The 26,591-nt window shown below is 40.1% G+C and overlaps 1 protein-coding gene across 2 annotated transcripts in view; it reads left to right on the plus strand.

The window, feature by feature from the left end:
* cntn1a (contactin 1a) overlaps positions 1 to 26,035 on the plus strand; it is a 63,430-nt gene extending 37,395 nt beyond the window's left edge. For both annotated transcript variants that reach the window (XM_086073396.1, XM_086073394.1), the window contains exons 4-24: positions 571 to 697; positions 2,436 to 2,614; positions 2,694 to 2,789; positions 3,919 to 4,125; positions 4,205 to 4,304; positions 5,456 to 5,637; positions 6,406 to 6,530; positions 6,883 to 6,997; positions 8,866 to 9,013; positions 10,663 to 10,790; positions 11,303 to 11,475; positions 12,243 to 12,366; positions 16,061 to 16,222; positions 17,028 to 17,177; positions 17,616 to 17,686; positions 18,659 to 18,893; positions 19,283 to 19,386; positions 19,483 to 19,672; positions 20,433 to 20,545; positions 20,621 to 20,777; positions 22,434 to 26,035. In XM_086073396.1, the coding sequence (XP_085929522.1) occupies positions 571 to 697; positions 2,436 to 2,614; positions 2,694 to 2,789; positions 3,919 to 4,125; positions 4,205 to 4,304; positions 5,456 to 5,637; positions 6,406 to 6,530; positions 6,883 to 6,997; positions 8,866 to 9,013; positions 10,663 to 10,790; positions 11,303 to 11,475; positions 12,243 to 12,366; positions 16,061 to 16,222; positions 17,028 to 17,177; positions 17,616 to 17,686; positions 18,659 to 18,893; positions 19,283 to 19,386; positions 19,483 to 19,672; positions 20,433 to 20,545; positions 20,621 to 20,777; positions 22,434 to 22,510 (2,963 nt within the window). In that variant the 3' untranslated portion in view covers positions 22,511 to 26,035. The remainder of the gene's footprint in view (positions 1 to 570; positions 698 to 2,435; positions 2,615 to 2,693; positions 2,790 to 3,918; positions 4,126 to 4,204; positions 4,305 to 5,455; positions 5,638 to 6,405; positions 6,531 to 6,882; positions 6,998 to 8,865; positions 9,014 to 10,662; positions 10,791 to 11,302; positions 11,476 to 12,242; positions 12,367 to 16,060; positions 16,223 to 17,027; positions 17,178 to 17,615; positions 17,687 to 18,658; positions 18,894 to 19,282; positions 19,387 to 19,482; positions 19,673 to 20,432; positions 20,546 to 20,620; positions 20,778 to 22,433) is intronic.
* The last annotated feature ends 556 nt before the right edge of the window (positions 26,036 to 26,591 follow it).

Raw genomic sequence — 26,591 nt, forward strand, 5'->3', positions numbered from 1 at the left:
TTTTAATTCCTTCAAAAAAATCTTGATCTGCAATCCTCCCTAGTTCCCAGAACAGATTTTCTCACTTAATTTGCCTCCCACCGGCCCTGCGGTGCCTCATTTCTAGCACTTTCCTTTTATTTCTGAGTAAGCAATAACTAAGAGTCCAACCAGCAAGATCAAATCCATCTTGCCACATCTTAATTGCAACAGTAAGTACTGAGGCAAACTCGAATCTTGACGTTTAGGAGATCAACATGTAAAAAAAAAAAAAAAAAAAAAAAAAAAACCTTAATATGCACCAGTTGGCCCCCAAAAGTCACCTTGTGGATTTGGCTGGGCGAATCATTAACTGGAATGTATGAGAAAAAACAACAGCAGTCAGTTGGGTTATATTTATGGTCTAAGAATTTCAGTAAAAGTTACACATTTTTGAAAAATATATTTTTTCCAGCCTCAATGGTAAGCCAGCTGTCATTTATTTTGATGGAAGCGCCCCAGAACTGTCACCAGGACTCACCCGGATTTTGTTGACGTTTGTAAGGTCCTGGTGGTCGTTGTTGTTTACCTTCGGCCCCGTTTGCCCTGCAGATGAAGCCACAGGTTACGGGCCGGTGTTTGAGGAGCAGCCGGTGGACACCATCTACCCCGAGGAGTCGCCTGAGGACAAAGTCACCATGAGCTGCCGGGCCCGGGCCAATCCACCTGCCGCATACAAGTAACATATGTTCCACATCATAACTGCTTGTTTTAGACTCCCTGCACCTCCCTCCCGCCACATTTCTTATGAGTGTACAGTAAACAATGACATTGCAAATTACATTGCAGGTATCTATCTCCAGATTTTGTAAAATAAATAAATAAAATGTTGTTAGTGGTGGGAGGAAAATTGCCTATTAGATAGAGATGTACAGTGCAGCCAGTCATTTAAATGAGAGAAAAAAAACACTTTTAATATACTACATATAAAATGTGAAAACAACAGAACACTGTGCTAAGTGAGACTGGGAGAAGACAGAAAATAGACAGGTGCAGCAAAGTGGAGACTGTGGGCAGCAAGTGGAGACTGTGGGCAGCAAGAAAATACACCACTGAATCAAAAATGGAAACTATGAGAAAATGGACAGCTAAAGAAAAATGAAGATTGAGGGCAACAATAAAAGTGGGCCACTGCAGCAAAGTTGACACTACGGGCATCGAGAAAGCAGAACACTGAATTAGAAGTGGAGACTAGATGGTTGAGAGAAAATTAACAGTTAAAGCAAAGTGGAGATTGTGGGCAGCAAAAAAAAACCTGACTGCTGAAGCAAAATGGAGACTGTGGGCAATGATGAAGGCAGGCCATTGCAAGACACTATGGGCATCTGGAAACCAGACCACTTAATCAAAAGTGGAGACTGTGGGAAAATGAACCACTGAAGCAAAATGAAGACTATGGGCAATGATGAAGGGGGACCACTACAGCAAAGTAGACACTATGGGCATCAGGAAAGTAGCGATTGTAGACCACTGAAGCAAGGAAACTGCCGGCTGAAGCAAAATGACGATTGTGGGCAGTGATGAAAACGACCGCTGCAGCAAAGTGGAGACTATGGTCAGCAAGAAAACTAACAGCTGAAAAAAAATGGAAGCTACATCAACTACACTGGTTTTGATTCGAGACGACACCGGAGTTTTGCAGCTTTGAATTTTCTTCTTCCAGCTCCCCCTACTGATCCCATGGTTCCTTAAAAAAAGACGCAAAAAGCAAATGAAAAAAACGCTTAACCGTTTACTGTGTATTTCTTTTTCATTAGATGGCAACAATATGCAAATTCCATCATTTGTCCTCCCACTTACAATGATTTAACTGTCAGTACAAGTGGTTAAATGGGGGGGGGGGGGGAAATGAAAATGTTGTTGGCAACAGTTGACACTTCATTTCACAGTGCAGCAAAGCGAAGACCGTTTTATGATGAGCTCAGCCAATTTACATGCAAATGTATGTAAATGATGTTCCGTGGCGTGTCTTCGTACTTGTGTCATCTTCGCGCAGATGTCAATGCAAATTGCACACGTGCAATATATGGATGTCGGTTATACAAGAGTTTTAAAAAATTTATAATAAAAGAGATACAATTAGATAATAAAAAATTTCATGAAAATGTTATGGATTGGATTTTTCTTTTTTTAAACAAGCAATGGAGTAACACATTTAGACAGATAATATAGCAATATGCACAGGCATAAATAGCGTGGGCTCTGGATGGAAAATCTGTGAATGATGGATGCTTATTAGTTGTCAAAATGTCTGCATGACTGTAGTATTATACTGCCTCCTGGTGGCCAAAATGGGCACACCAGAAAGAGCAGCACAATAAATTGAATTGCAGCATTAAACCAACACGTGCAAACGGTTTAATTCTTCACATTCTATTGAATAATTATTTAAAATCCAGGCCACGTTTTCCTTGCAGATGGATGCTGGACGGTGTCGAAATCGACCTGAGCGCTGAGCACAAACACTACACGTTGTCGGAAGGCAACCTGGTCATCAGCGAGCCCGTTAAAAACCAGCACGAGGGGAGGTACTCCTGCTTGGCCAGCAACAAGTTCGGAGCGCTCGTCAGTCGGGAGGCGTCGGTCCAGTTTGGATGTAAGTTTGCTTGAAATGGGTCAAACCATCTCTTGACAAAGTATATGGTGTGTTTTTTTTTTTATTCTTTGTTTCTCAGATTTGGACCTTTTCTCATCGGAGGAAAGAGAGTCTGTGTATGTCAAAGAAGGACAGGGGGCAGTTCTTCTCTGTGCTCCTCCGCCACATCATCCAGGTGAGCAGGATGAAAGACGTTTCTTAGTAGTCATGGAGACCGATATTTATTTGTGGTAAAAGTGAAAATTTTGGAATCAACATTCTGAGTAACACAAACTCCCAAACACTTAACTTTTGTTTAAATGCCTTTCAGGACATGTGTACTCACCAGCTTTGTATTGCTATTTGTTAGCATATTAATGCTAACAAATAGCGCAGGGAGCTAGCAGGCTAAGCAGCATGTCTTATAAAGTTAAATAAAAACGTCAACAAAAATATGGCTCCCTAAAGTTTTCTACAGTAGATGAAGATTTACAAAATATAATTATGCAATCAATATAACATATAATATAATATAATATGATATAATCAATATTATTGACATTTTAGTCCAGCACTTTTTAGCAATATCAGTAGGCGGCCATTTTGCCACTTGCTGTCCAGTGAAAATGATATCACAGATGCTCAGGTAACAACCAATCACAGCTCAGCTTCATAAAACAGGTGAGATGTGATTGGTCGTAGCCTAAGCCCTGAGCAACTGTGATGTCATCATCAGTCGACAGCAAGTGGCAAAATGGCCGCCCCATGAGATGGATAAAAACAGCTGGATTTTGCTTCATTACTCATATTCCTCAAATGTAATATGAATCAGAATGTCATGTGTAGACTAGTTAGGTCACATATGACATATTGTCAAGAAATGTTTATGGTTGACTTGCACTTTCTTTGACTGCACTTTTTGGACCATATTGGCATAATTTAATTTATTCATCCTGCATAATTTATTCCAGTTTGCTTTCACTTGATTCAATTTTCTGCCGCTTCATATTTGCAATTGAATTGATATATTTAGTCTCATCCCCATGCTTTCATACTCATGCAAAATCATCTCCACCAGACAGCATCTCTCTATTATCCCACCACACTTCAGGAGAATTATACGATTTTAATCTGAAAGGTCAATAAATGAATAATAAATCCTTCTCAGCGTCAAATAAATGTGCATTTTTTAAAATTGTTTTATTTGCACCTATTCAGACGGCTCACGCTGATCTAATGTTACATTCAGAGCCTCGGCTATTTCCAGAGCGGTTGCTATGCGTCCGAGACAGTGATTGACAGGCGGGTGCTTTGGGTCTGTGCAGCCGACCTGTCGTTCCGATGGATCCTCAACGAGTTCCCTACTTTTATCCCGCTGGACAAAAGGCGCTTCATCTCGCAGCTAACGGGCAACCTTTACATCTCCAAAGTGGAGGGCTCGGACAGCGGCAACTACTCGTGCATCGCGTCCAGCTCCTCCATCTCCAAGAGCGTCTTCTCCAACTACATCCCGCTGGTTCCCCTCAGCGAACGTCAGTTAACTCTCTTTCATCCAATCTGTTTACTCGCAGCTGCACCGATGAATTTATGTTCCGTTTCTTCATGTCACAGGTCCAATCCGGAAGTATCCGGCTGACCTCAACGTCAAGTTCCCGGACACTACCACTCTTGCGGGGCATAACATCACTTTGGAATGCTTTGCTTTGGGAAAGTAAGTTGGAGATAAAGAAAAACTGTTGTCAGGAAACTCACATTAAATGGTTGTAAATTCTAACCTGACACCGGGTATAGTTTAGTCATACTGTTTGTTTCATCATTAGAGAATCTCCCCTAACCTCTTTCAGTATTATTATTCCAACAAATGAACCACCTATCATGATTTATGTCCCAAAAATGTGGTGAAAAAGTACATTTATGATGGTTTGGGTATCAACAAACTTGACCCAAATGAACCCCAATCAGAAGCAGGTATCCTTGACAAATGAGTGATGGTGAATCCCGAATTTTTCTTTCCTATGCTGGCTAATGTTGGCACAGCATGGCATCAAAATTTGATGTTCACTTAAAGGATTTGCAATGAAAAAGGCAAAAACTTTTGGGGAAATTCTAACACCGAAGGCCATTTCACTGCAGAGCATGAAACTGGCTGGATTTGTCATAACAGTGTGTACAAAGTGTGCTGGAAAGTAAACAGGAAGTTGTTCATTGAAAATGAATAGAAATAAAAAACCTCAAACGCTGATAAACCTCCAATATACATTTTCCACAAAACACGGGGATTGGCTACCCCCAAAAATATTATTATTATTATTATTATTTTATTTATTTTTACTTAAATATTGGGAAAAAGTATTTGGGGGTTTACTGTAGAGGAAATATGTTTTTTTTAAATGCAAAAAAAATATTGCTCATCGCTGATCTACATCATCTAATTTTTTATTAGTGTTTTTATTGTAATTGTAGTTACATTGAGAGCTGTTTCCCAAAAATATTTTGGTTGTCCTTATTTAATATTGTTAATTTCAATCCAAACTGTCTCCACATGTTCTAGTCTTTGTGAAGTGCATTAATGTCTGCCTGTTGGCTGAGGTTTTTTATTCTCCCCCAATCCATACTGTGCTCCCTTTACATGAGATCAGTATGGGGGGTTGTTGTTGTTGTCCCCCCGTTACCTTATGTTTTATTTTCAACTGCGAAAACGGGACACTGTATAAGGTGACCCGGTGGACTCCTGTTTTGTATTCCACTGTTGCCTAATGTTTTTCTCCGACAGGTTGTGTCTGCTCCATTTCGTCATACAATACAATGACAATAAAGCTATTCTGATTCTGATCCCCAGTGGTTGTCTCTGTCTTTGTCCAGCCCTGTCCCGGAGATCCGCTGGAAGAAGTTGAACGGAGAGCTGCCCCCCAACCATGAAGTTCGCATGGCAGGGGCTCACCTGTACCTGTACAACGTAAGGCCGCAAGACGGTGGCTCGTATCAGTGCGAGGCCATCAACTCCAAGGGAAAAGATTACCACAGCGCGCATTTGTCTGTGGAAGGTACGACACAGCTGTCGACAGTCGAGTCACTTCTTTTCTTGCTGCCCTCAGTATGCACTTGAAGAAAATTTGGATACAAAATACATGCTAACGTGCCTTAGCATTCTATAGTCTCCATTTTGTTGCCGGCGTCTGTTTTGTTTCTGCCCTCAACTCGTTTCCAAATGAGAAACTCACATGCTAATGTTAGCTTACTCAGCTCATGTGCCCTAACTCAGGAGGCTAAAATGAAGGCTCTCTTTGAAAGAGAGTTATCTCCAAAAATAAACACACATGGTAATGTTAGCTAACCTTGTTGTGTGCCTTAGCATTCTACAGTCTCCATTTTGTTGCCGGCGTCTGTTTTGTTTCTGCCCTCAACTCGTCTCCAAATGAGAAACTCACATGCTAATGTTAGCTCACTCAGCTCCTGTGCCCTACCTCAGGAGGCTAAAATTGAGGCTCTCTTTGAAAGAGATTTCTCACCAAAGTAAACACAAATTATCGTAATGTTAGCTAATCGTGTTGTGTCCCTTAGCATTCTACAGTCTCCATTTTGTTGCCAGCGTGTGTTTTCTTTCTACCTTCAGCTTGTCCCCAAATGAGAAACTCACATGCTATTGTTAGCTTACCCAGTTGCTATGCCCTAGCTCTGGGTGCTAAAGTAAAGGCTCTCTTTGAAAGAGTTCTATCTCCAAAAATAAACACACATAGTAATGTTAGCTTACCCTGTTGTGTGAATAACCCAACACCTTAATTATGGAGTGTTTTCCCTTCCACACTTTCCAGCTTTTCCTGAGTGGGTGGAGCACATCAGCAACGCAGAACCAGACCTCGGCAGCGCCTACACCATGTCCTGCCTGGCCAGCGGCAAACCCAAACCACGCATCCGCTGGCTGAAGAATGGAGAGCCGGTAATGTTCAAGCTGATGCTTCGCTCAGATATTTAGCCAGCACGTTGCAGCTTCTGCAGTCCAGCCGCCTGTGACAGACATCTGGCACACCGACAGCTTGTTATGTCACGAGATATTTTCAATGTTTTGAGCTGCTGCCAGAGTAAACAATTAATAGAAAAATAGCAGTGACAGCAGAGCGGGGGTGTTAAAATATGTATCTGATATATTAATGATAGCCTCTCCCGATCAAATGAGCATCCCCTCATCTGTGCATGTCAACATCCGACAGTTTGATTTGCGGGCCTCTGCTCGCTAATGCAATTTGGACCCATTTAAATGTTACTTGATTACGCCTCCTTATTGCGCACAGTTGGACAGGGAGATGACGTTCAGCAGCCTGACGTTTGAAGATTCTGGGATGTACCAGTGCATCGCTGAGAATCCTCACGGAATCATCTTTGCTAACGCGGAGATGCGTGTGTTTGGTGAGTCCCGAAAGCACTTTGAAATGTTAACGTCTCATTTCAAATAAAGGCTGGATTTCCACTGCAGATTCAAGTTCCCAATTCAAATGTATTGCCTGTGTAGCTGTCCCTCAGTTCACTGAATAGGCTCGCCGTTTACAGACATGATGCTTCATTTTACTGTATTTGCAGATTGTTATCATCAGTCACTAACAGAATGAAAACTACGGTATGAATGAACACAATATCAGTTCTATGATCTGGACAAAATACGATTAAGCATACAGGTTTCTATTAAGGCTAATAAAATTGGAGCTTAATCTAAGATTCAAGACGTCAGCTCTGTTTCTTCTTTCTGGGGCTTTGATTTCATGATTTGGTTTGTCTTGAGAGTCAGCATTGTTTGTCTGTTATTGTTTACTTTTGTGTTGTCACCCCCCAGAACAGCTGGACCAGTATGTCCATGGGCTAGTAATCTATAATGACAGATCAAAAATATTTCCTGTTTTTTGGTGCAAATAATTACAAGTACATTTAGAAAATTTTCTCAGTTATTATTATTATCTTAGTGCAGAGTAATCTGAAATATATTAACCAAGATGAGCGCAAAATGTTAGCATAAAATCCAGAGTAACCGCCAAATTTCAGAATGTCTTTTAACTCATTAACTCCCAGCCATTTTCACTGAAGCAACCCCCTTCACTCCCGGCTGTTTTATTGGATTTTGACCAATTTTGCAAGGCCCACAGAATATTGTGTTCTATTGCTTTAAAAACATGGAACCTACCAAAAGAAAGTATATAAAAAAAAGTACATTTCTATCTGTTTCCGCAATTAGCATTAGAATATAGCTAAGTTCTATTCACAAATCTATTTAGAATTGTGAGTAAATTAGCTTTTTTTTCAACATAGCCCTGGTTGATCTATTTTTCTCTGCTCCCACCTGCTGGCCATTTGTGTAATAACTACCATTTCTTCAACCGTTCTTTGCAGTTGAGAGGCTGCATCAAACAAAGCCTTCTGTATCTTCTTCTTCTTCTTTTCCTTTCGGCTTTTTCCTTTAGGGGTCGCCACAGCGAATCAGTTGCCTCCATCTAACCCTGTCCTATGCATCCTCTGCTCTCACATCAACTACCTTCATGTCTTCTTTAACCACATCCATAAACCTCCTCTTTGGTCTTCCTCTTGATCTCCTAGCATTTGGAAACTCAGCATCCTTCTGCCAATATACTGACTATCTCTCCTCTGGACGTGTCCAAACCATCTCAGTCTGGCCTCTCTAACTTTATCTCCAAAGCCTCTAACATGTGCTGTCCTGTCACTCTGATGTACTCATTCCTGATTCTATCCATCCTGGTCGCTCCCAAACAGAACCTCAGCATCTTCATCTCTGCCACCTCCAGCTCAAAGCCTTCTGTATGCTCTAGCATTTAAAAAAAAAAACGTCTTTGGGACACTTAAAACATTTAAAATATAACATATTGATATGTTTTTGGGAGCAAATGAGTTAAGTGGTCATCAATGTGCGTTCCAGTGGACAAAATTAGCAACAACTTCATTTTTGTCAAAAACTGGAGTTTGCGTTGTGCCCTCACGGACCAGATTTGACCCCCTGACGGGCCGATTCTGGTCCACTGGCCATATGTTTAACACCCCAGATTAATCTATTTGTGCCCTGTGATTTGTTGGTGACCAGTCTAGGGTGCTCCCTGCTTCATGCCCGAAGTCAGCTGAGAGAAGCACCGGCTCAGCCATGAACCTAATGAGTTTGAGCGGTGGAGAATATAGATAGATGCTTGGATGTTGCGGCTTCAATCGGAATGTAAAATGTATCATTAATCCATACTTGTTTTCATCAATAATCCATATTCTCTCCTCTCCTGTTGCAGACTGCGCTCCCACCTTCGAACACAACCCGGTCAAGCATGTCCTCGCGCCTCGAAACGGCCGAGTGGTGATCCGGTGTCGACCCAAAGCCGCCCCCAAGCCCAAAGTCTCGTGGAGCAAGGACACCGAACTGCTGTCCAACTCCAGCAGGTGAGCGAGAATCCGCCATGAAATGTCCTTGACACCCCCAAATGTTAGCTTCACCCCGCTTCTATCTGGGTCAAAATACCACATGGGATGACTCGTACCCTAATGTGCCATTTGAGGGATCGAAATAAGCTGCGGTTTCCCTAATTCTGAACGGCATGTTGTTGATGTGGTGTTCCTGACGTTAAGCTCATCTTGACGGGTAAACCCCTCTCTGACAAAACAAGCCTAATCTGGGGGGGAGCTGGGAGACCCCCGACCTTCTTCCCCACCCCCACGGAGGGAATCAAACGCGGGAGGAGCGGCGGTCAAATTACTATGCAGCATATGCCCCTTAATCGCCTCGATGGCGTGGATGCTATTTTTCATGCATGAGGTTGAAATATGCAAAGAAAAAAGGGAATCCGACGTCTCTTTTCTTTTTGCCTTCAGCTCACTTTCACCCTCACGCGTTCGCTTTTCAAACTTTATTTGAGAAGCATCACATAATCTAAGCACTTTTATAGCGTTTTTTTTTCATCATCTACACATGGAATAATACACAGTGGACTTTTAACCCCGGCGTCTGCATGTTTTATTCAGCATTCAAACCAGCGACGGCCTTCAGCAGACTTAATCCACCTTTTATTACCACCGCTATTTTAAGCAGTTAAAAAAAAAAACATCAATAATTTAGCACACAACACTTCATCTGGGGCAGTTTAGAATCAATATTTATCTAATAACATGACAAAAACATAAAATATTGAAATAAAAAAAGAGATGCCGAATATTAAACGTATTAATGTTGGCTCTGACCAACCAATCAGAAGATGGAAAAATTCTGACATCTACAAGGGCCAGTGCTCCGGCCCTGTGAGGATGAATTTGAAATCTGCCCTGGACAGATTGCATTGACATCGACACACAGATGCTGAAATCTGATTGGACAACCCAAACCAAGAGAAAAACTCCAGGATACACTGTTGGGACTAAATGAATATAATTTAATGGAACAAATACATATCTTAGTCACTTCACTACAAGCAGTAGTTTGACAGATAGTGGGCAATTGCCGCTGCCATTTGAAGTTCTAATCATAAAATAAAGCCAATTACACATTGAGTATTTCAAACAACCACATAACTTTGCCCTTAAGTATGCTAGCTTCATTCTTACACATACAAGGATATGCCATAGCCAGGCTAATGAATTGCTATGTGGTGCTGTTGAAATCCTTTAAGCAACAGATATTTGAACACAGAACAGCACAGACAATAAAGCAATACTTATAGACACGTATTCTTTATCCTCTGCAAAGAATGACTAAAATTACTGCATCTTGTTGAACAGTTGTTTTGCGTCACCAGAAAGAGCTACAATTAATTAATCATGCTGAACTGTTAAATTTTTTACATTCTTAATTATGTTATTAGTATGTTTTAGTAAGTATTACAGAGTACTATTTAAAAAAAAAAAAAAAAAATATATATATATATATATATATATTTTAAAATACAGTATAGAAAAGCGGCGATACAACAGTAGAAGGCATTCAACTCATATCTCAAGGCACTACTTGAATTTAGGTTGTAAACTTGTAGTGTTTGTGCCAGCAGAGAAGGCCTGATTGGCACCACTGAATCAAATGCTCTCCCGCTCTATCTGTTCAGGATGTTCATCTGGGAGGACGGCAGCTTGGAAATCCTCAACGTGACTCGCACGGACGAGGGCACGTACACCTGCTTTGCCCACAACGACCGGGGCAAGGCCAACAGCACGGGCTCTCTCACGGTAACAGGTACGCAAATAGGCTTCTTCCTATCTGCTACCTGCCGCACAGTGTGACCGATGTCAGCCTTGGCTGGGAAATCATCACTCTTGTGCTGTCTGACTTTGACCTTCACATGTCGACTGATGTTAAATAATGACACTTGGAGAAGATACTTTTACAGGGTGGAGACAGGAATAGATCTAATGTGATATAAGCATCATTGTGTTCTATATAAAGCATCTAATTAGCTTGAATGTCAAGTAATTGTAAAGCAACTGGATGCAATATAAGCTGTCGACTGGTTGTGGTTGAGAATCCATAAGCAGCTCTTTTCTGCCCCCCTGTGGACAAATGCGCAAACTAGCTTAGTCCACCTATTTTTTTTTTCTGCACTTCACATACAGGAAGTACAATTCACATTGCACATGTATGAATGAATCTGGATTTTTAAGATAGATGCACATGCGCCTTTAAATTAATAACATTTTCTATATCTACATTTCTTGAGGTGATGAATATGCTAATGAATATGAATACAGATTCCACAAAGATCACCTTGGCCCCCTCCAACGCTGATGTTAAAGTGGGAGAAAACGCCTGGATGCAGTGCGCCGCGTCACACGACGCCTCCTTGGACATCACCTTCATCTGGTCCCTGGACGGCCGAGTCATTGACCTCGATAAGGACAGCCAACATTACGAACGCACCCCGGTGAGAGGCGACGAAAGATTTCCACTGAATTGGAAGTCCCCCGGTCTAACGGTGCATTTTATGCAGGCTAATGAAAGAGCAGTTTCTGATAGCAAACATTGATTCAAACCTAATCGCTCCCTCCGCGGCGTGGTGGTCAGCGCTGTGGACACTTGCCACACACCACATTGGAATTTGATGGGTTTTACATAATGCTGGGTTTTTTCCACTCATAAAATGTGGTCCACTTTGATTTAATATGGTTTTGAAAGTATTCATAACAGTATTTGACTCTCCAAAATGAGTAAAGCATGCTCATTAACCCTTGACATGATCGGGTTTTAGCCTCATTGATAGAGCAATTTTATGATCCACTTTGTATTTGAATAATTCCAATGAAAAATATACAGTAATAATGACATTTAATGATCATTTGATAAAATACAAGTCTGATTTTTAATTGTAATAAAACCATAAAAACTTCATTTGGAGATGCTGACCAAAAAGGCTTCTCAGGCTGCCTCTGGTCATCTCGCCAGTAAGTGTATGCGTAACAGTGGGCTGGATCTCACCAGTCGGTGTGTTCATGTCATTGTTTAGCCGCCTTCTCTTGTGCATCACTTGTCGGCCTGCCTTTCATTATCTCGCCAGCAAGTGTATGCGTAACAGCGGGCTGGATCTCTCCAGCAAGTGTTTGCATCCCAGCTGTCTTTTGCATCTCCTCTTGCTCACCTCCTGGTTCACCTCTTTATAAGTCATCAAAGTTCAACAATTGTTGTGTTTTGCAGAACGGAAGCTCAGATGGAGAGCTGATGATTAAGAATGCGCAGTTGAAGCACGCCGGAATTTACACCTGCACGGCACAGACGACCGTGGACAACGTGACCTCCTTTGCCAGCTTGGTTGTAAGAGGTGAGATTTGCTCTTGCCGTACAATTACTAAAACGAGAGCTACAATTGGAAGATTAGTTAATAACTAGTTGTGTTCTTGACACAGCTACTTAACATAGTGGTAAAGTTTGATAGTATCTCTCTGAGCTACAATCTATAAGTGAGTTATTTAATCATTGTATTTGGTCAAATACATTGGTATGATGCCATGTGCCATATACTAGCCTACATTTTGGGCAGGGATGGGAAACTAAAATTATCTGATCTCACCAGCTAGTGGTGAATGGTGATATTACAACTTAAAGCTATAGAGTGGATGCCCTCTATTTGTGGGGGATAGCAACCAGGCCTGCCCACAGACAGCAAAAATCCACATGTAATTGACAGCCATTGAAGTGCATTGGGAAAAATTATATGTATAACAATATAGGTATTTTTCACGAAAAAACAGGGTTTTCGCCGCCCCCCCCCCCCCAAAAAAACAACCATAAAAAAGGGGAAAAAAATAATATTTGAAAATAATATGGCTGTGCTGAGTGTGCTGTGTGTGTGTGGGGGTCCACTGTATTAGAGATGTTTATAATTTCCTTCCAACCCCCCACATTTTTGGAAAAATATTTTGTTTTTAATATAAAGAAAAGTTTAATTGTAAATATATATATATAAAAAATAAATAAATAATTTTTTTAGATTAATTTTTTAAATATAAAAATCTTTCAAATTCAACTAGAATTTTTTTTATATATAAAAATGTGTTTATTATGGGAGACAATTTTTATTTAAATTAAAACTGTTGGGAGCAAGAACCCGGGGCAACTAGCCCCTAAATCGAGTATGGTTAACTGGTGGCCAGATAATTAAAATTATATAAAATTTTTATAATCTTTTTTTCCCCTATTTAAATAAAAGCTGTCTCTCATAATAAACACATATGCTAATAGTTAGCCTTCTCCATTACTGTGCCTTATGAACGTTGGACGCTATAGTGTCATACTCCATAGTGTCCACGTTACTCTAATGCTCTGATTTCTTGCTGCCCTCAGTTTCCACTCAGATAAAAATTGTCTCAAAAAAAAATAAGCATACATGCTAACGTTAGCTTACTTTGGTGCCGCTGTTAGCTCTGGACATTGCACAATGACACTCTGCTGTCGGGGTTCATTTTCAGGCTGCCAGTGTTCTCCTCTTGGATAAAATTGGCCTCCTTAGGTAGGCTAACTACAGGAGGCCCTCATTCTCCTCCATTGTTGTTTGCTAGCTGGTCTTGTTTCAACTGATGCTTTATAAGTTTATAGTAGCATAGCGCTACAATAACATTCTGCTCCTGATGATTGCTGATTGTCATCACCATGTACCCAATGGTGAGTGACAACTGACCTCGCAAGCCCCCTTCGCTTGCCAAATAACGAACGAAGGCAACATGTTCACTCCTTTCACAGCACGGTGACGTACAGTCACGCAGGTGGACGACTGTGAGCTTCCCCAAGCGCAAGCCGTGACTAATAGAGGCCTAAATGTCAGCAGCCTGACTTCAGAGAGGTGGTGTTGAAAGATAGACATTTATTGTGTCAGGATTAGCTCCAGGAAGACGGTATAATAGTGCGTTATTGTACGCTGGCATGACAGTTGCTTTCTTGACAATCCCTTTTATCGCCACGTTGGACGTCAGTGACATGACAGTATTGTAAAAATATGTCAAAACAAAGACTTCATCTCTGAAACTGCTCCAGATCTTTGACGCCACCATTCAGTCCTGTCCAGATTCGGCCGCCTAATCGCCTTAGTCATCTCGCTTCGCGTTGGTGAGTTTATTAGTGAGGCTGCGGGTTTGGAGTGGGGCAGATCCCGACGTGCTCGTAGCTTTGCTATCAGGGAATATTCAGATTTTTTTATTATGTTCCAGTGGAAGAAATGAGAGACACACACGTGCATTTTAAAGGCCAACTGTTGGTCAGATCATTGGGCTTGTGTCAGTGTTTCCATCCATAAGTCTTTAGCGATGGCTTGGACTTTTGAAGGAACTTTTACAAACAAACAAACGACAAATCAGTCGCCACGGTAATCAAGGTCCCCATGGGTTGAAAAATGCTCTTAAAAATGGATAAAGGGATTTTACAGTGCTGGAAATGATAATAAGTCCATCCAGTGTGACTGTTGAAGAAATAATTTAAAACATATGCACATGCTAAATTGTGTATGAGGATTGGCTTTCCCCTCTGTCTAATACAGTGATCATTTTTTGCAGTTTAGTTTTTTAGTCTATGAAAATGCTGTTTCTTTTAACGTATTAAAGTTGGAAAATATTGACACAAGCGATGATAGCATTTTTTTATTCATTCAATTTATACTGCATATATCCCCTTTGTGCCGTAATGCTTAATGTGATCAAATAAATGCCTGCAATTATAATGCATTATTCAATATGTATTTTGTACGAATGTTTTATATCACTTTTTCTTCAGGCCAGTACGAGTACTCTTGAATTTTGCCAATTCCACATAACAATACGACTAGGACTTTTTAATAGATAAAATACCTATATATCCCAATATATCATTTTTAACAAATGTTTAAAATTGCAAAAAACATTTCCCAATATTCTATCTTTTGTCTATTTCTATAGATATAATGGCAGAAATTGCATCTTAATGGGCATCTATCTGAAATGCATGCCTTTAGTTTCTGATTGTAAAACAGCCTCAAGAGGTGCAAGTACCAATCCCTTCAATCCTTTCAAATATAGCCGGTTACTTGTCCATCCCTAAGTATTTTTAAATAATAAATTACCAAACTAAATAAATAAAATAAGAATACATTATTAATATTTTTATTATGATGATGCCATCTCTTAACAAATTAAAGTTGGAATATATTTACACATATGATAATATACATACTGTACAGCATACATTTTTAATATGATGGGGGGGGGGGGGGGGGTAAACATAACAATGAATATTTACCAAATAAAAAAATCTATGTACATTTTTTTTTGTAATATTATTACTTTTATTAGTATTAGTAGTATTAGTGGTAGTAAAATAATAAATAAGATAAAAATAAAAATAAACCTTTACAGTTATTTTAGCTTTTTTTTTTTCTTACACTAACTTTCGGTTTTACAAGTACATTGTGCAGTTTTACTTGTATAATATGCAATTAAATGTACTTCAGAACGAGACAATAATGAATTAATTTGCTGCTATCTAAAAAGTGATTCTCATAATTTAATTATATCAGGGACAGTACATATTAATAACATTTCAGTAAATATGCCAGAATTGGCCAAATTGCTATTTTTCATCTCCAGTCCCAAGGCAGATCATAACCGTGTGAACTAAAAAAAAAAGAAGAAGAAAATACATAACAATAACAATACATTCAGTAAAAAAAAAAAAGTACATTAAAACCACAAGGGATCAACAATTAAACACACAGAAACATGAGAAGATTCAAAAGGCAAGATGCCAGCAGCATGCCTTGACAGTGTTGACATTTTTCATTTTAAATGTAATATATGTGTTTAAATTTCTGATTCTGGGCTGAAGACATTTGCACAATGCTGTACTGTATTTATCTCCATACTGTAGCATGCCGTCCTTTTAAGATCTTCAAAGTGCATCCATTTGACATTGGAGTAGGTGTGTAGAACCTGTTCTTTTCCAAAGCCACCAAGCAACACTAACTCACTCATCCTCTCTCCCGCACGACGCAGGACCCCCCGGCGCCCCGGCGGGTGTGCGAGTGATGGCCAAAAGTGACAAGAACGTAACATTGCAGTGGAGCCGCGGAGCAGACAACCACAGCCCCATCTCCAAATATACCATCCAGTACAGGGACGCCTTCGCCCAGGCCGTGTGGAGAAACGCCACCACATGTGAGAACTCCAAATAAACAGCTCTACCTCCGTGTTCATCCCACGACTTTGTAATGACAAGCTATAAAGTGATCCTACACGGTGCTCAGCGTAAACAAAAATTCATTCACTCCCAGCCATTTTCACTGAAGCAACCCCCTTCGCTGCGGGCTGTTTTGACTGATTTTGCAAAGTCCACATAAAATTATGTTCTAGTGCTATAAAAAAACATGGAGCCTACCAAAAGAAAGATTAGTTGTATTTCTTCATCAGGAAAAAACAATATTTCTATCTGTAGCATTAAAATATAGCTAAGTTTCATCATTATTCACAAACCTGTTGAAAACACTGGCAAAAAGAGATTGTTGCAACATGGCTCTGGCTGGTCTCTTATACTCTGCTGCAACCTGCTGGCCGTTTTTTGTAATAACTACCATTGTTTTAAGCGACCTCTTCAGGTCAGAAGCTGTATCAAAGCCTTCTTTCTGTATGCGCTAGCATTAAAAAAAAAACAAAAAAAAAACATATAGATACGTTTTTGGGTTTGAATGAGTTAAAATTCTATTTTCTTATGAAATTATGGGAAAATAAATTTAAATAATTGATTCATAGTTTTATGAATCGATATCAGGCTTGAAAAGAAAAATCGATTTGATATTAATTATTCGATAAAAAAAAAATTTTTTTAGCAGCCCTAATTATTGGACATATTTAACACCAGAAACATTAATCCATTCATCACTTGTTTAAAATATTTAAGCAGACTGAAAATGTCCATCAACCATCAATTTCCAGAAGCCCTAAAATGTCAGCTTTGTCTTTGTAGCTCCACCAGACATCGAAGGGAACGCGGAGACGGCCACCGTAGTGGACTTGGTCCCCTGGACCGAGTACGAGTTCAGGGTGATCGCCACCAACACGCTGGGCACGGGTGCCCCGAGCATCCCCTCTCGCAAAGACAAAACCCTCGCATCAAGTAAGTTCATGCGAATGAGTCAGAAAAAAAAAGGTCATGGAATGGAAATGCGGTATTTCAGGCCAGCTTTCCATGCTGACTTTCATTTTTTGTGTTTTTTTTTCTACCGTCTTGAATAACTGTTTGGTTATGATGAGTATCGCAGTAAATACAAGTCAGCAGGAAAGGCCTTTGTGCTGACCTCCTACGCAAGTGACCACACAAACCTCCACAAATGAGCACTTTGAGGAAAGCGTGTTCTGAATTTCAAGTATACAATGAAAATCACAGACCCTCTTTTTAACACCAAGAATAAATCAACAATGAAGGTGTTGCACTTGGCACAGGAGGAGATATCGAGAAGGATGTCGTGGTTAGTTAGGTACAGCCTGTGCGGGTTGGAGTGATTTGCGCGCATTCTTCCAATGTAGGCTCAGGATTTTCGTTCTCTCGTCGTAGGTCCTGTGGTGGCGCCCTCGGATGTGGGTGGAGGCGGCGGGACTAACAGGGAGCTGACCATCACGTGGACGGTACCTTTGGACTTTTCCATTTTGGAGATTGAGTTCACAAGTTTAGTTGTGAACATTTCGTTTTTGGTGTGTGAGGAAAGAGCAGATCATAAGAAATAAAATGATGAATGTTTTATTCATGAGCAAAATTGATGGAGTTATGATGATTTGAAGTAACGTGCCTGCGGAGGTTTTCAAATGTACATTTTTGAGAATTAATTTTTTTTACCTTACCTTTGGCTTATAGCAACTTTAGTATTTAGTATGTATGGAAAGAACATTTTTAAAGTATATTTCTTTAGATTACCTTTAAAACATTGTCCCTGTCTTTCATAATATCTTTCATAACAAAGATAACTGAAATAGTACTATTAGCCACGGACCAATTACTGGTTTGACAGTTCACCGTAGTTTAAAAAAAAGTCACGGTGTCAATAAACTAGTATACTTTATGGATTTTTTAAGGGACTTTTTAGCAGGGCACAATATGATTGGCTGTTTGCATAGTAAACGAGAGCCGCCTCTTTGAAGTTAATTGGGGCCAGTCACAGCGAGCAGAGAGTGGAGGGAGCAAGCAAGGCAAGAGACACTGCAAATATGGATGCCTTTTTGCTATATTGACTAATGTGCATTTTGTCCTTAAAAAAAATAAATGGTGCCAGTGGGTTCTAATTAGCCCCAAGGACACCATCATGGGTCTGTTCTAAAAATAGCTCACCAATGATGGGCTACCTGTGTTTTATTAAGAATAATTAAAATGGAAGAAGAATGTTGACATTTATTTTTAAAATTTAAAGTTAACATGGTGCCCATTTTTGAATGTCCCAAATTTTTCGAAAACAAAATATTTTGTGTTCAATGGAATTATTAGAATTTTTTTGACACGAATATTTGTTGTGATTTAATACCATGACGATTGAACGATCATTCCTATTTTTTTCTTTTTTCCACTGCTCAGTGCCATTGACATCTTGCCATTACTGTGTCCACCAGCCCGTCCAGGAGCAGTACTACTACGGGCCGTATTTTGGCTACATCGTGGCCTTCAAACCTCGATCTGGCGTCGAGTGGACTCAGGTGACCGTGTCGGACCCCCAGGCCAGGCGTTACGTGCACAAAGATCCATCCATCGCTCCCGCCACCGAGTTCATCGTGAAAATCCAAGCGTACAACAGCAAAGGGGAGGGACCCTACAGTCTACCGGAGAGCATTTATTCCGCGCAAGACGGTGAGCATCCGCCACTGCGATGTCAGAGTGAGGTCACAGGTCGGTGCCTTCAATCTGTCATCTTCTCATGCGTAGATGTGTGGAATGTTAATACCCTCTTGAAAGCGAGCCCCATCTTCTGCCCTCGCCTTTTGTTGGGGGCGGATTATCGAGATATGTGTACCTTGAACGGTTATTAACCTCCACCGACAGACTGTCGAGATAACCGGCAACAGTCAGGTTGCCGTGGCGACGGAGGCGATATCATTCCGACCAAACAAACCAAATCATAGTTGACTGAAAATGAGGAAAATCGTGGAAAAAATGGATTCGGATTTTAATGTTAACAATTTGACTTGTGTGAGCATGACTCTTTCCAACCCACTTAAACGGCAAGTGTTTTGTTCTAGTGCCCACGGACGCCCCTGGGAGCATTGACGGGAAAGCGCTTTCTGCCACCGAAGCTGTTGTGTGGTGGTTCCCTGTCCCACAAAGCAACATTGACGGATACCAGGTACATGAACATTGCACGCACGAACATGATCTGATAATCCACAGTAGAAATATTTGCCTGATTTTCACTTTGGCGCTTTTGGCTCTTGGGTCTCAGGTCAAGTATTGGAGAAAAAAGGAGGACAGCGAAGGCGCGGCCCACAGAGTGGTGGTGTCTAGTCGGGAAAACCACACCAAAGTGGACGGAATGAAGCCAGACTCGCTTTACCTCATCGAGATCCGGGGCTATAACTCCGCAGGTTACGGGCCGGCCAGCGAACGCCTCGAGATCCACACCAAGAAACCACGTAAGTTGTCTATGGATTTAGAAGTTATGTCGATTTGTGGTTTGCATTTTACAAATTAACCTATTCACTAGGCTTTACACGATCATGATTAACAAGTTAAAGAAAAAAAAACTATAACTGATCACCGATTCGATCAGAAGATCGGGTGATCTGTTTGAAAAACGTTTTTAGTTACGCTACAGTCGACCGCCGCCCTTTGTGGGAGATAGGGATAGTGAGAATCCATGTATAATTGGCAACAATTGAAATGCATAAGGAAAAAACGCTGATAAACATTTAATGTCAGGAAATAAAAAATTAAGACATTATAGTCGATCACTGATTTTGCATAAAAAAATGCACAATATCGTCCCATCCCGATCCAAACTAGATTGTGAAATCCTTGTAAAGTCTACTATTCGTATTGTTTTTGCGTGGAACTTATGCTAAGCTATTCGCTGAATAACTCACATATTCACTTTTTTTTGTGGCACCAAACCTCAAGATTAGGGCTGTTCGATACCACTTTTTTACCTCTCGTTTTTGTGGGCTTACTTTTTTTTCCTGACACGGATAATGATTCCCCTCTCTGCTGCAGTATAGCACCAACTACTGCTGAGGACTTATTTGATTTCATATTTCATTTTCCTTAAGTATTGGTGCTATTTGGCTAAAACAAATGAGGTATTATTCTCGGTTTTGACTAATCTTGCGGTTAAGTGTAATAAGTATTTTTCCTCATTAGCTCATCCCACCTTCACCACTATTTTTGTTTCCTCAGCTCCCGGCCAAGCTCCTCGAATCATAGGTAAAAAGATGAAGGGCAAGTCGGTAAACGTCGCCTGGGAACACGTGGAGACGCTGGCGAATGAAGCACCAGTAGACGGTTACAAAGTGAGTGCACAAATTCATCAAACCGGCTTGAACTGGCTTCCGTTCGCCGACTTGCATTTTTATTTTCGTGTGCAGGTGCTGTACAGGCCGCAGGGCCAGCCCACAGGCACGCTTTACATGACCAACCGGCGGTACATCGAACTCCCCCTCTACGAAAACGAAACCTACGTGGTGGAGGTCCGAGCGTATACTGAGGGTGGCGACGGGGCCGTGGCACAAATCTTCATCATGGGTAACATAACCGAGAATTATTCCAGTTTTCTTTAGTGAGTACATAGAAATCTTGCATCCTCATTTTTTGTGACCCTTCACTGCCGCCCAACCATTTGCACGTCAGATTGTAAAAGGTTCAAAGTTGGCAGGAGGCTTTCATTCGAGTTGCCACAGGCCAGAATGGGAATGTCATTCTTGATTTTACAGCTAATTTGAGAGGCTCACATTTGAAATTTTACACTTCATAACCGAAGCCGTGACTCCTGACTCAATTTCTTCTGATGCTGATAAGTGGACTGGCTAAAGGATGGCTTAAGCCTTTGCAATTGATCTTGATTAGAGATGGAATCCCCTCCTGTGGTGCTCTTATCATCGGGTCCAGACGCATCTGACAGGCACATTTCACGGGCACGTTAGCCATGGCTGAGGTGGATTTCAAATTCGGCCTCTTGACAAATGCAAGGCACCAAAGATGATCCACACATGAACCCCCAACATACCGTAGTGTTTCGTTTAGGATGAAAGCTCTTGAGTTTAATGTATTCTGGATTTCAACTTCTAGCCAGTTTTTTGACAGATGGTCGAGTTCATCAAAGTGAGGAAACATCGCATATTCCTGCATAGCGGTGCATAACGCATCACACAACACGAGATATAAACATAACAGAACAATCTTTATGAAGCTGTATTGTAGCGTAACAGCGTAACACAGCATAATATAGTGAAAAAGGGAACCTAACATTGCACAATGTAACACAAAGTACGAAAGCTTAATGTAAAGTAACGAAATGTAAACTCATACAACAATGCAACACAGCACAACATACAGTAACAGAATGTAATGTAGCAAAATGTGACATCATGTAACGTAATGTAACACACCGTAACCTAATGCTAAGGTAATGTGACAGAACTCAATTGCAAAACAATCTAATATTAACTGTACTGCGCAATATAACACACTGTAACAGCATTACATAATGTAACATAATGTTACTTTGCTTCAATCCGATATTATTTAATAATTCTTCTTAAATGTCAAGTACATGATAAAAACTCCACGAATAATAAATTACAAAGTGAATTTTGTGGAGGCAGTAACTGGTCAAATGATTTATTTAGTTTGTTAAAGGATCTTTGTGCCACCTCTGGCCCAAAGCGTAACTGCAGAATCTGTGTCAGGCTGGTATGGTGCGCGTCTAATTCAATAATTGTAAATCTAAATTTAAAAGATTCTGAATTGTCTTAAAATGCAGTAAGTCAGGTCTTTCATAAACGTAAGAAAATACTTTTAAATTCACGTGAACAGTAAATTTCAAGAAAACAGTCAGATACCAAAAAAATTATATATATATATATATATATATATATATATATTTGATTCAATATCGATTTTTTTAAAACCCAGATCTAATGTGTAACACAACATAAATTAACATAATTTACCACTCTGCAACATAACAAAATGTAATGTAGCATAATCTACTGTGACATTAACCTACATGACATAATGTCATGTAAAGGAACGTAACATAATATAATGCATCACATAATAATTAACTGAATTAAATTGATGAGCTGTAACACCAAACAACGCAAAAAACAAAAACATTGATACTGTACCATTGTGTTAGTGTGGTTATAAAAATGTGACTTGCACGTGTGTGTCTCTCAGGAGGAAGCGTCCCGGCCGCCCGTCCTCTCAGCACACTCGGCCTGCTCCTGGTGGCCGTTCTCTGCCTGAACCTCTGAATGTAGCGACATCTTCGTCTTCACCTCCACGTGAAGGACACTCTTTTGCGCTTGACCGCCGAGAAGGACTTTTTTGGGACTCTTTCCACAATCGTTCGGTTCCACTCATTCCAGCTCTTCCCCTTTTCCGGAAGATTCTAGTGGGAATAGACGGAAACACAACGGAAATGGGCATCCCTTATTTATCCACAAAAAGCCTCTTTGGGGGAGTATCAAAGGAGTTCTGTCAACTTTTTGAAATATGCCTTATGTAAATGTCTGCACTTATCTTTCACAGTAACATCTTTCAAAGCATTTTGACTTTTTTTGATACAAACAAAATAATCCACACCGAATCCCATACTTTTGAGCTCAACAATCACCTGTGAAGGATAAATGCACGTGTTTACGAGTATCTATATACTGTACATGTCTTTCTTTAACTGCACTTCAGTCCCATGTTGGCGTTTGTTTTCATTCTAAAAGTGAAGCAGAGCATCAGCTAAGTAGATACAGTCAAAGCAAAGCCCAACCATTGACCAACGTCACTGAGAAAAGACCTCAACGTGTTCAAGTCGAGACCGTATTTCCTTGTCTAGTGGCTTTAGTACCAGGCTTCTATTAGGGGTTAAGCATTTACTAGGAGGAAGGCTTTAATTGTACAAATTAACTTGTAGAACATGATTGTATATATATCAAATAATTATATGTAATAATATAAAGGTTATTTATTAGATTAAATATATGTCATATTTAAATTTACACCCCAAATCCAGTTCATTTAGTGCCAATGACGGATATAGATGTCAAAAATCCATTTTAACTGGGCTGGCAGTGAATAAGTTAGCAACATTTTGGAGACTAGGCGGTGGAAGGCATTTATTTGGGGTCAGAGGTGGCAAATCTAAGTCCAGAAAGTAAAAATCCTACCATAGTTTGGCTTTAGCCCTAGGTGGTAGCTCGGAAGCTAGCTAGCTAGCACAAGGGGCTAAAGCCAAACTGTGGCAGGGTTTTTACTTTCTGGACCTGGATTTGCCACCTCTGTTTGGGGTGTTGTGTTTATTTATTCAAGTTGACGACAAACCTGGTGACCAATTGAGGAACAGTTTCTATGAGTTAAGGCTACTATTTGAGGAAATATGGTACTTTAATAAATTATATGCTGCCAACTTTTACAGTAATTTGGCAAAGTTATTTTCTGTTCCCGCACAAATGGACTCCCAATGCACAAAAGTAAGTTGTTTTTTTTAAAGTTTTTTTTATTATTATCAATTTGTACGTCTGTAGGTGTATTGACAGAGATGGCAAATCCACAGTTTGGCTTTAGCCCTTTATGCTAGCTAGCTCGCTAGCTCCCTAACAGGTAAACAAGCACCCGAGGAGCTAGCTAGAGACCGAGCTAACTAGCACCTGGAGCTAAAGCCAAACTGTGGCAGGGTTTTTACTTTCTGGACCTGAATTTGCCATCTCTGCGTATTGACCATCTACGTTTGTCTTTCAAGTGTACTTAGGGTTGCAGAAAATGCTCTGATCTTTGAAGAACTCAAGCTAAAATGTACGATTGGAACGATACACGCAGCAGAAGTTTATGAAGCGAGCGCTCTGCCACGAGCAGAGGAGAGGCTCTCAACATGCTGACACTGCCAAACTGTTTGCTGTAACATTACCAACCGGGGAAGCACAAAAGCAGATGCTCGGATTGGAAGGGGGAGAGGACGTTATTATCAACACAGGAAAAGTCATCTTCTGTCCTGGCATGTGACTCTGAGCGACTTTAATTTATGACGCTCAGCGCTTCGAAGGCTTTGTTTTGGATGAGAGCCACTCGCTTTGCAGGCTGCATTGTCACAGATTAGCAGTTTTAACAACTTTCAGTCAATATCTTCTGGAGCTCGTCAGTCATTCAAGTTGTGTGTTTATAAGTTAACTGGGTTGACTGATATATATTTTTTTCAAACTGAAGCATATGCAAGACCGCTGACAATATCGCCATGTTTGTTGACTTTATCTATTTTTGCTTTGGCTGTATCATTAAAAAAACAACAACATTCAAATCGGTTGTTTCCACCAAGCAGTCCAGTTCAGTTCGGTTCGCCACAGAGGATGCCTAGGATCGGTATAAACAACTGATCTCTGTCAACCAATCAGTGGACAACAGCATGTCTAGCTCCGAAGTTCCAATATTTTGGAGTGACATTTTCCAAAGATAACTTCAATAATGTGTAGCCTACTGAACTGAACCATTACACTAATTGGAATCTTTGGCTATATCGTGGTTAATATATATATACATATATACAGTATATGACTTTAATAGTTTTTTCTCTCTAAGTTTTCATACGCTTGTTAACATACATGTGAAAAACAAAAGTTAAACTAATACAAATATGGCTACATCATTTAAACAGTAATTTCGTAATAATAAAATTAAGTTAAAATTAAAAAGATGTACTGCACTGTAAAAAAAACAAGTGTGATATTGATTTGTGTTGAAGTAACTTACCTGCCACTAGATGGCATAATTGCATTTGTAAGATGTTGGTGACATATTAAGGAACTATCTCAACTTTAACAAGAAGTAACTTGGGAAATTCTGCATATTTTTAAAGTTGTAAAATTTGAGCCCAGTATCTACTAATATATGCATTATTATTAAATGTATTACTGCTAAATTTTGATGTGGACATGTTTGCTGCGTTGCGACCAGTACAGGCTTTTTAAGTAAGGGGCGGTCATTTATTGTGCGTTAAAAGGAAAAATTAATCAGAATTCAGAATCAGTTGCACATAACACTTAAGTTACACTTAGTGGAACTGAACTGACCTTTACTGCTATGGAAACGGAGCTTTAGCTTTGTGCGCAAGCATCGCTGTTTTGAGTTTGTGACACTCGCGCCCACTTCACACTCGTCTCATTCATGTGGCTACTTTTTTATTCACAAGAGGACAATATGCCTAGCTCCTCTTACTACCATGTTTTATTGTTTCCAAACAGATAATAAGTCTCACTGTTATTTTTCTCAAACATTATCAGTGTTGTGCGTCAATCTTCAATTGTTCTTTTGACTTCCCTCAATCGGAGGACGAAAATGCTGCGTTTGGATTCGATGGTGGCCATGCTTTCCGTGTTGTGACCATCCACCGCAAAGTGCTTCTCCCAGTTTCCCCCGTCCGTTCAACAGATGAGAGCAAAAGGGTTGCCAAATGCATGATTGCCTTGAAAGTTAGCAACATTTTCTTTTTTCTTTCTGTTGAAAGCTGTGGTGCTTACATTCTAACGTGCATGAGAGATACATTCCATCCTGCGTGGCATCCCTTAACGGCAACAAAGTGTCCCAACTAAACCTCATCTGTGCTCTAGTTGCCTGTCGTTTGTGATGAAGGGTTTGGGAGTGTTTTTTGTTTTTCTAGAAGAAACATCGAATGGTTTTTTGACACACGTGAGGGATCAAACTGGTCATGCTCATTCGCTGGACAAGAAACAATAAAAGTGTAGAAACTATTGTATTGTTTTTTAAAATAAATTTTGTGTTGCATACAGAAAAGCTGAGCGACTCAAGTGGCGTGACTTGCTTAGCTAAGGCGTGGGTTTGGTTTGAACGAAACTTGGCAGGTTACCAGTTTTCACCTGAAAATGCGCATTTTCAAGACCGTGTGCCATTTGTTTTGTTTCTGAAGCTCCAAAAAATGATTACATTTGGATTCAAGGAATTGTTTTTGATAAAGTATTTTGAAAAAGGGGATGGCAACATGCAAGGTTTATAACTCACTTTTAATTCATTTGCTCCCAAAAAACGTATAAATACGTTCGATTTTAGATATTACCACGGACCCAAAAACTTTTTTAAATGTTTTTTTAATGCTAGAGCATACAGAAAGCTTTGATGCAGCCTCTAAACTAAAGAGAATGCTTGAATCAATGGTAGTTTTTACAAAAATGGCCAGCAGGTGGCAGCAGAGTATAAGAGATCAACCAGGACCATGTTGAAAACAAGCTCTTTTCCCCACCGTTTTAAACAGATTTGTGAATAATGATGAAACTTAGCTATAATTTAATGTTAACAGCTGCAAAACCGAAACAGAAATATATTCCTGATAAAGAA

Source organism: Leptonotus elevatus, chromosome 4 (assembly GCF_054856555.1).
Source record: "Leptonotus elevatus isolate MCC_2025b chromosome 4, RoL_Lele_1.0, whole genome shotgun sequence".
NCBI classification, from domain to species: domain Eukaryota; kingdom Metazoa; phylum Chordata; class Actinopteri; order Syngnathiformes; family Syngnathidae; genus Leptonotus; species Leptonotus elevatus.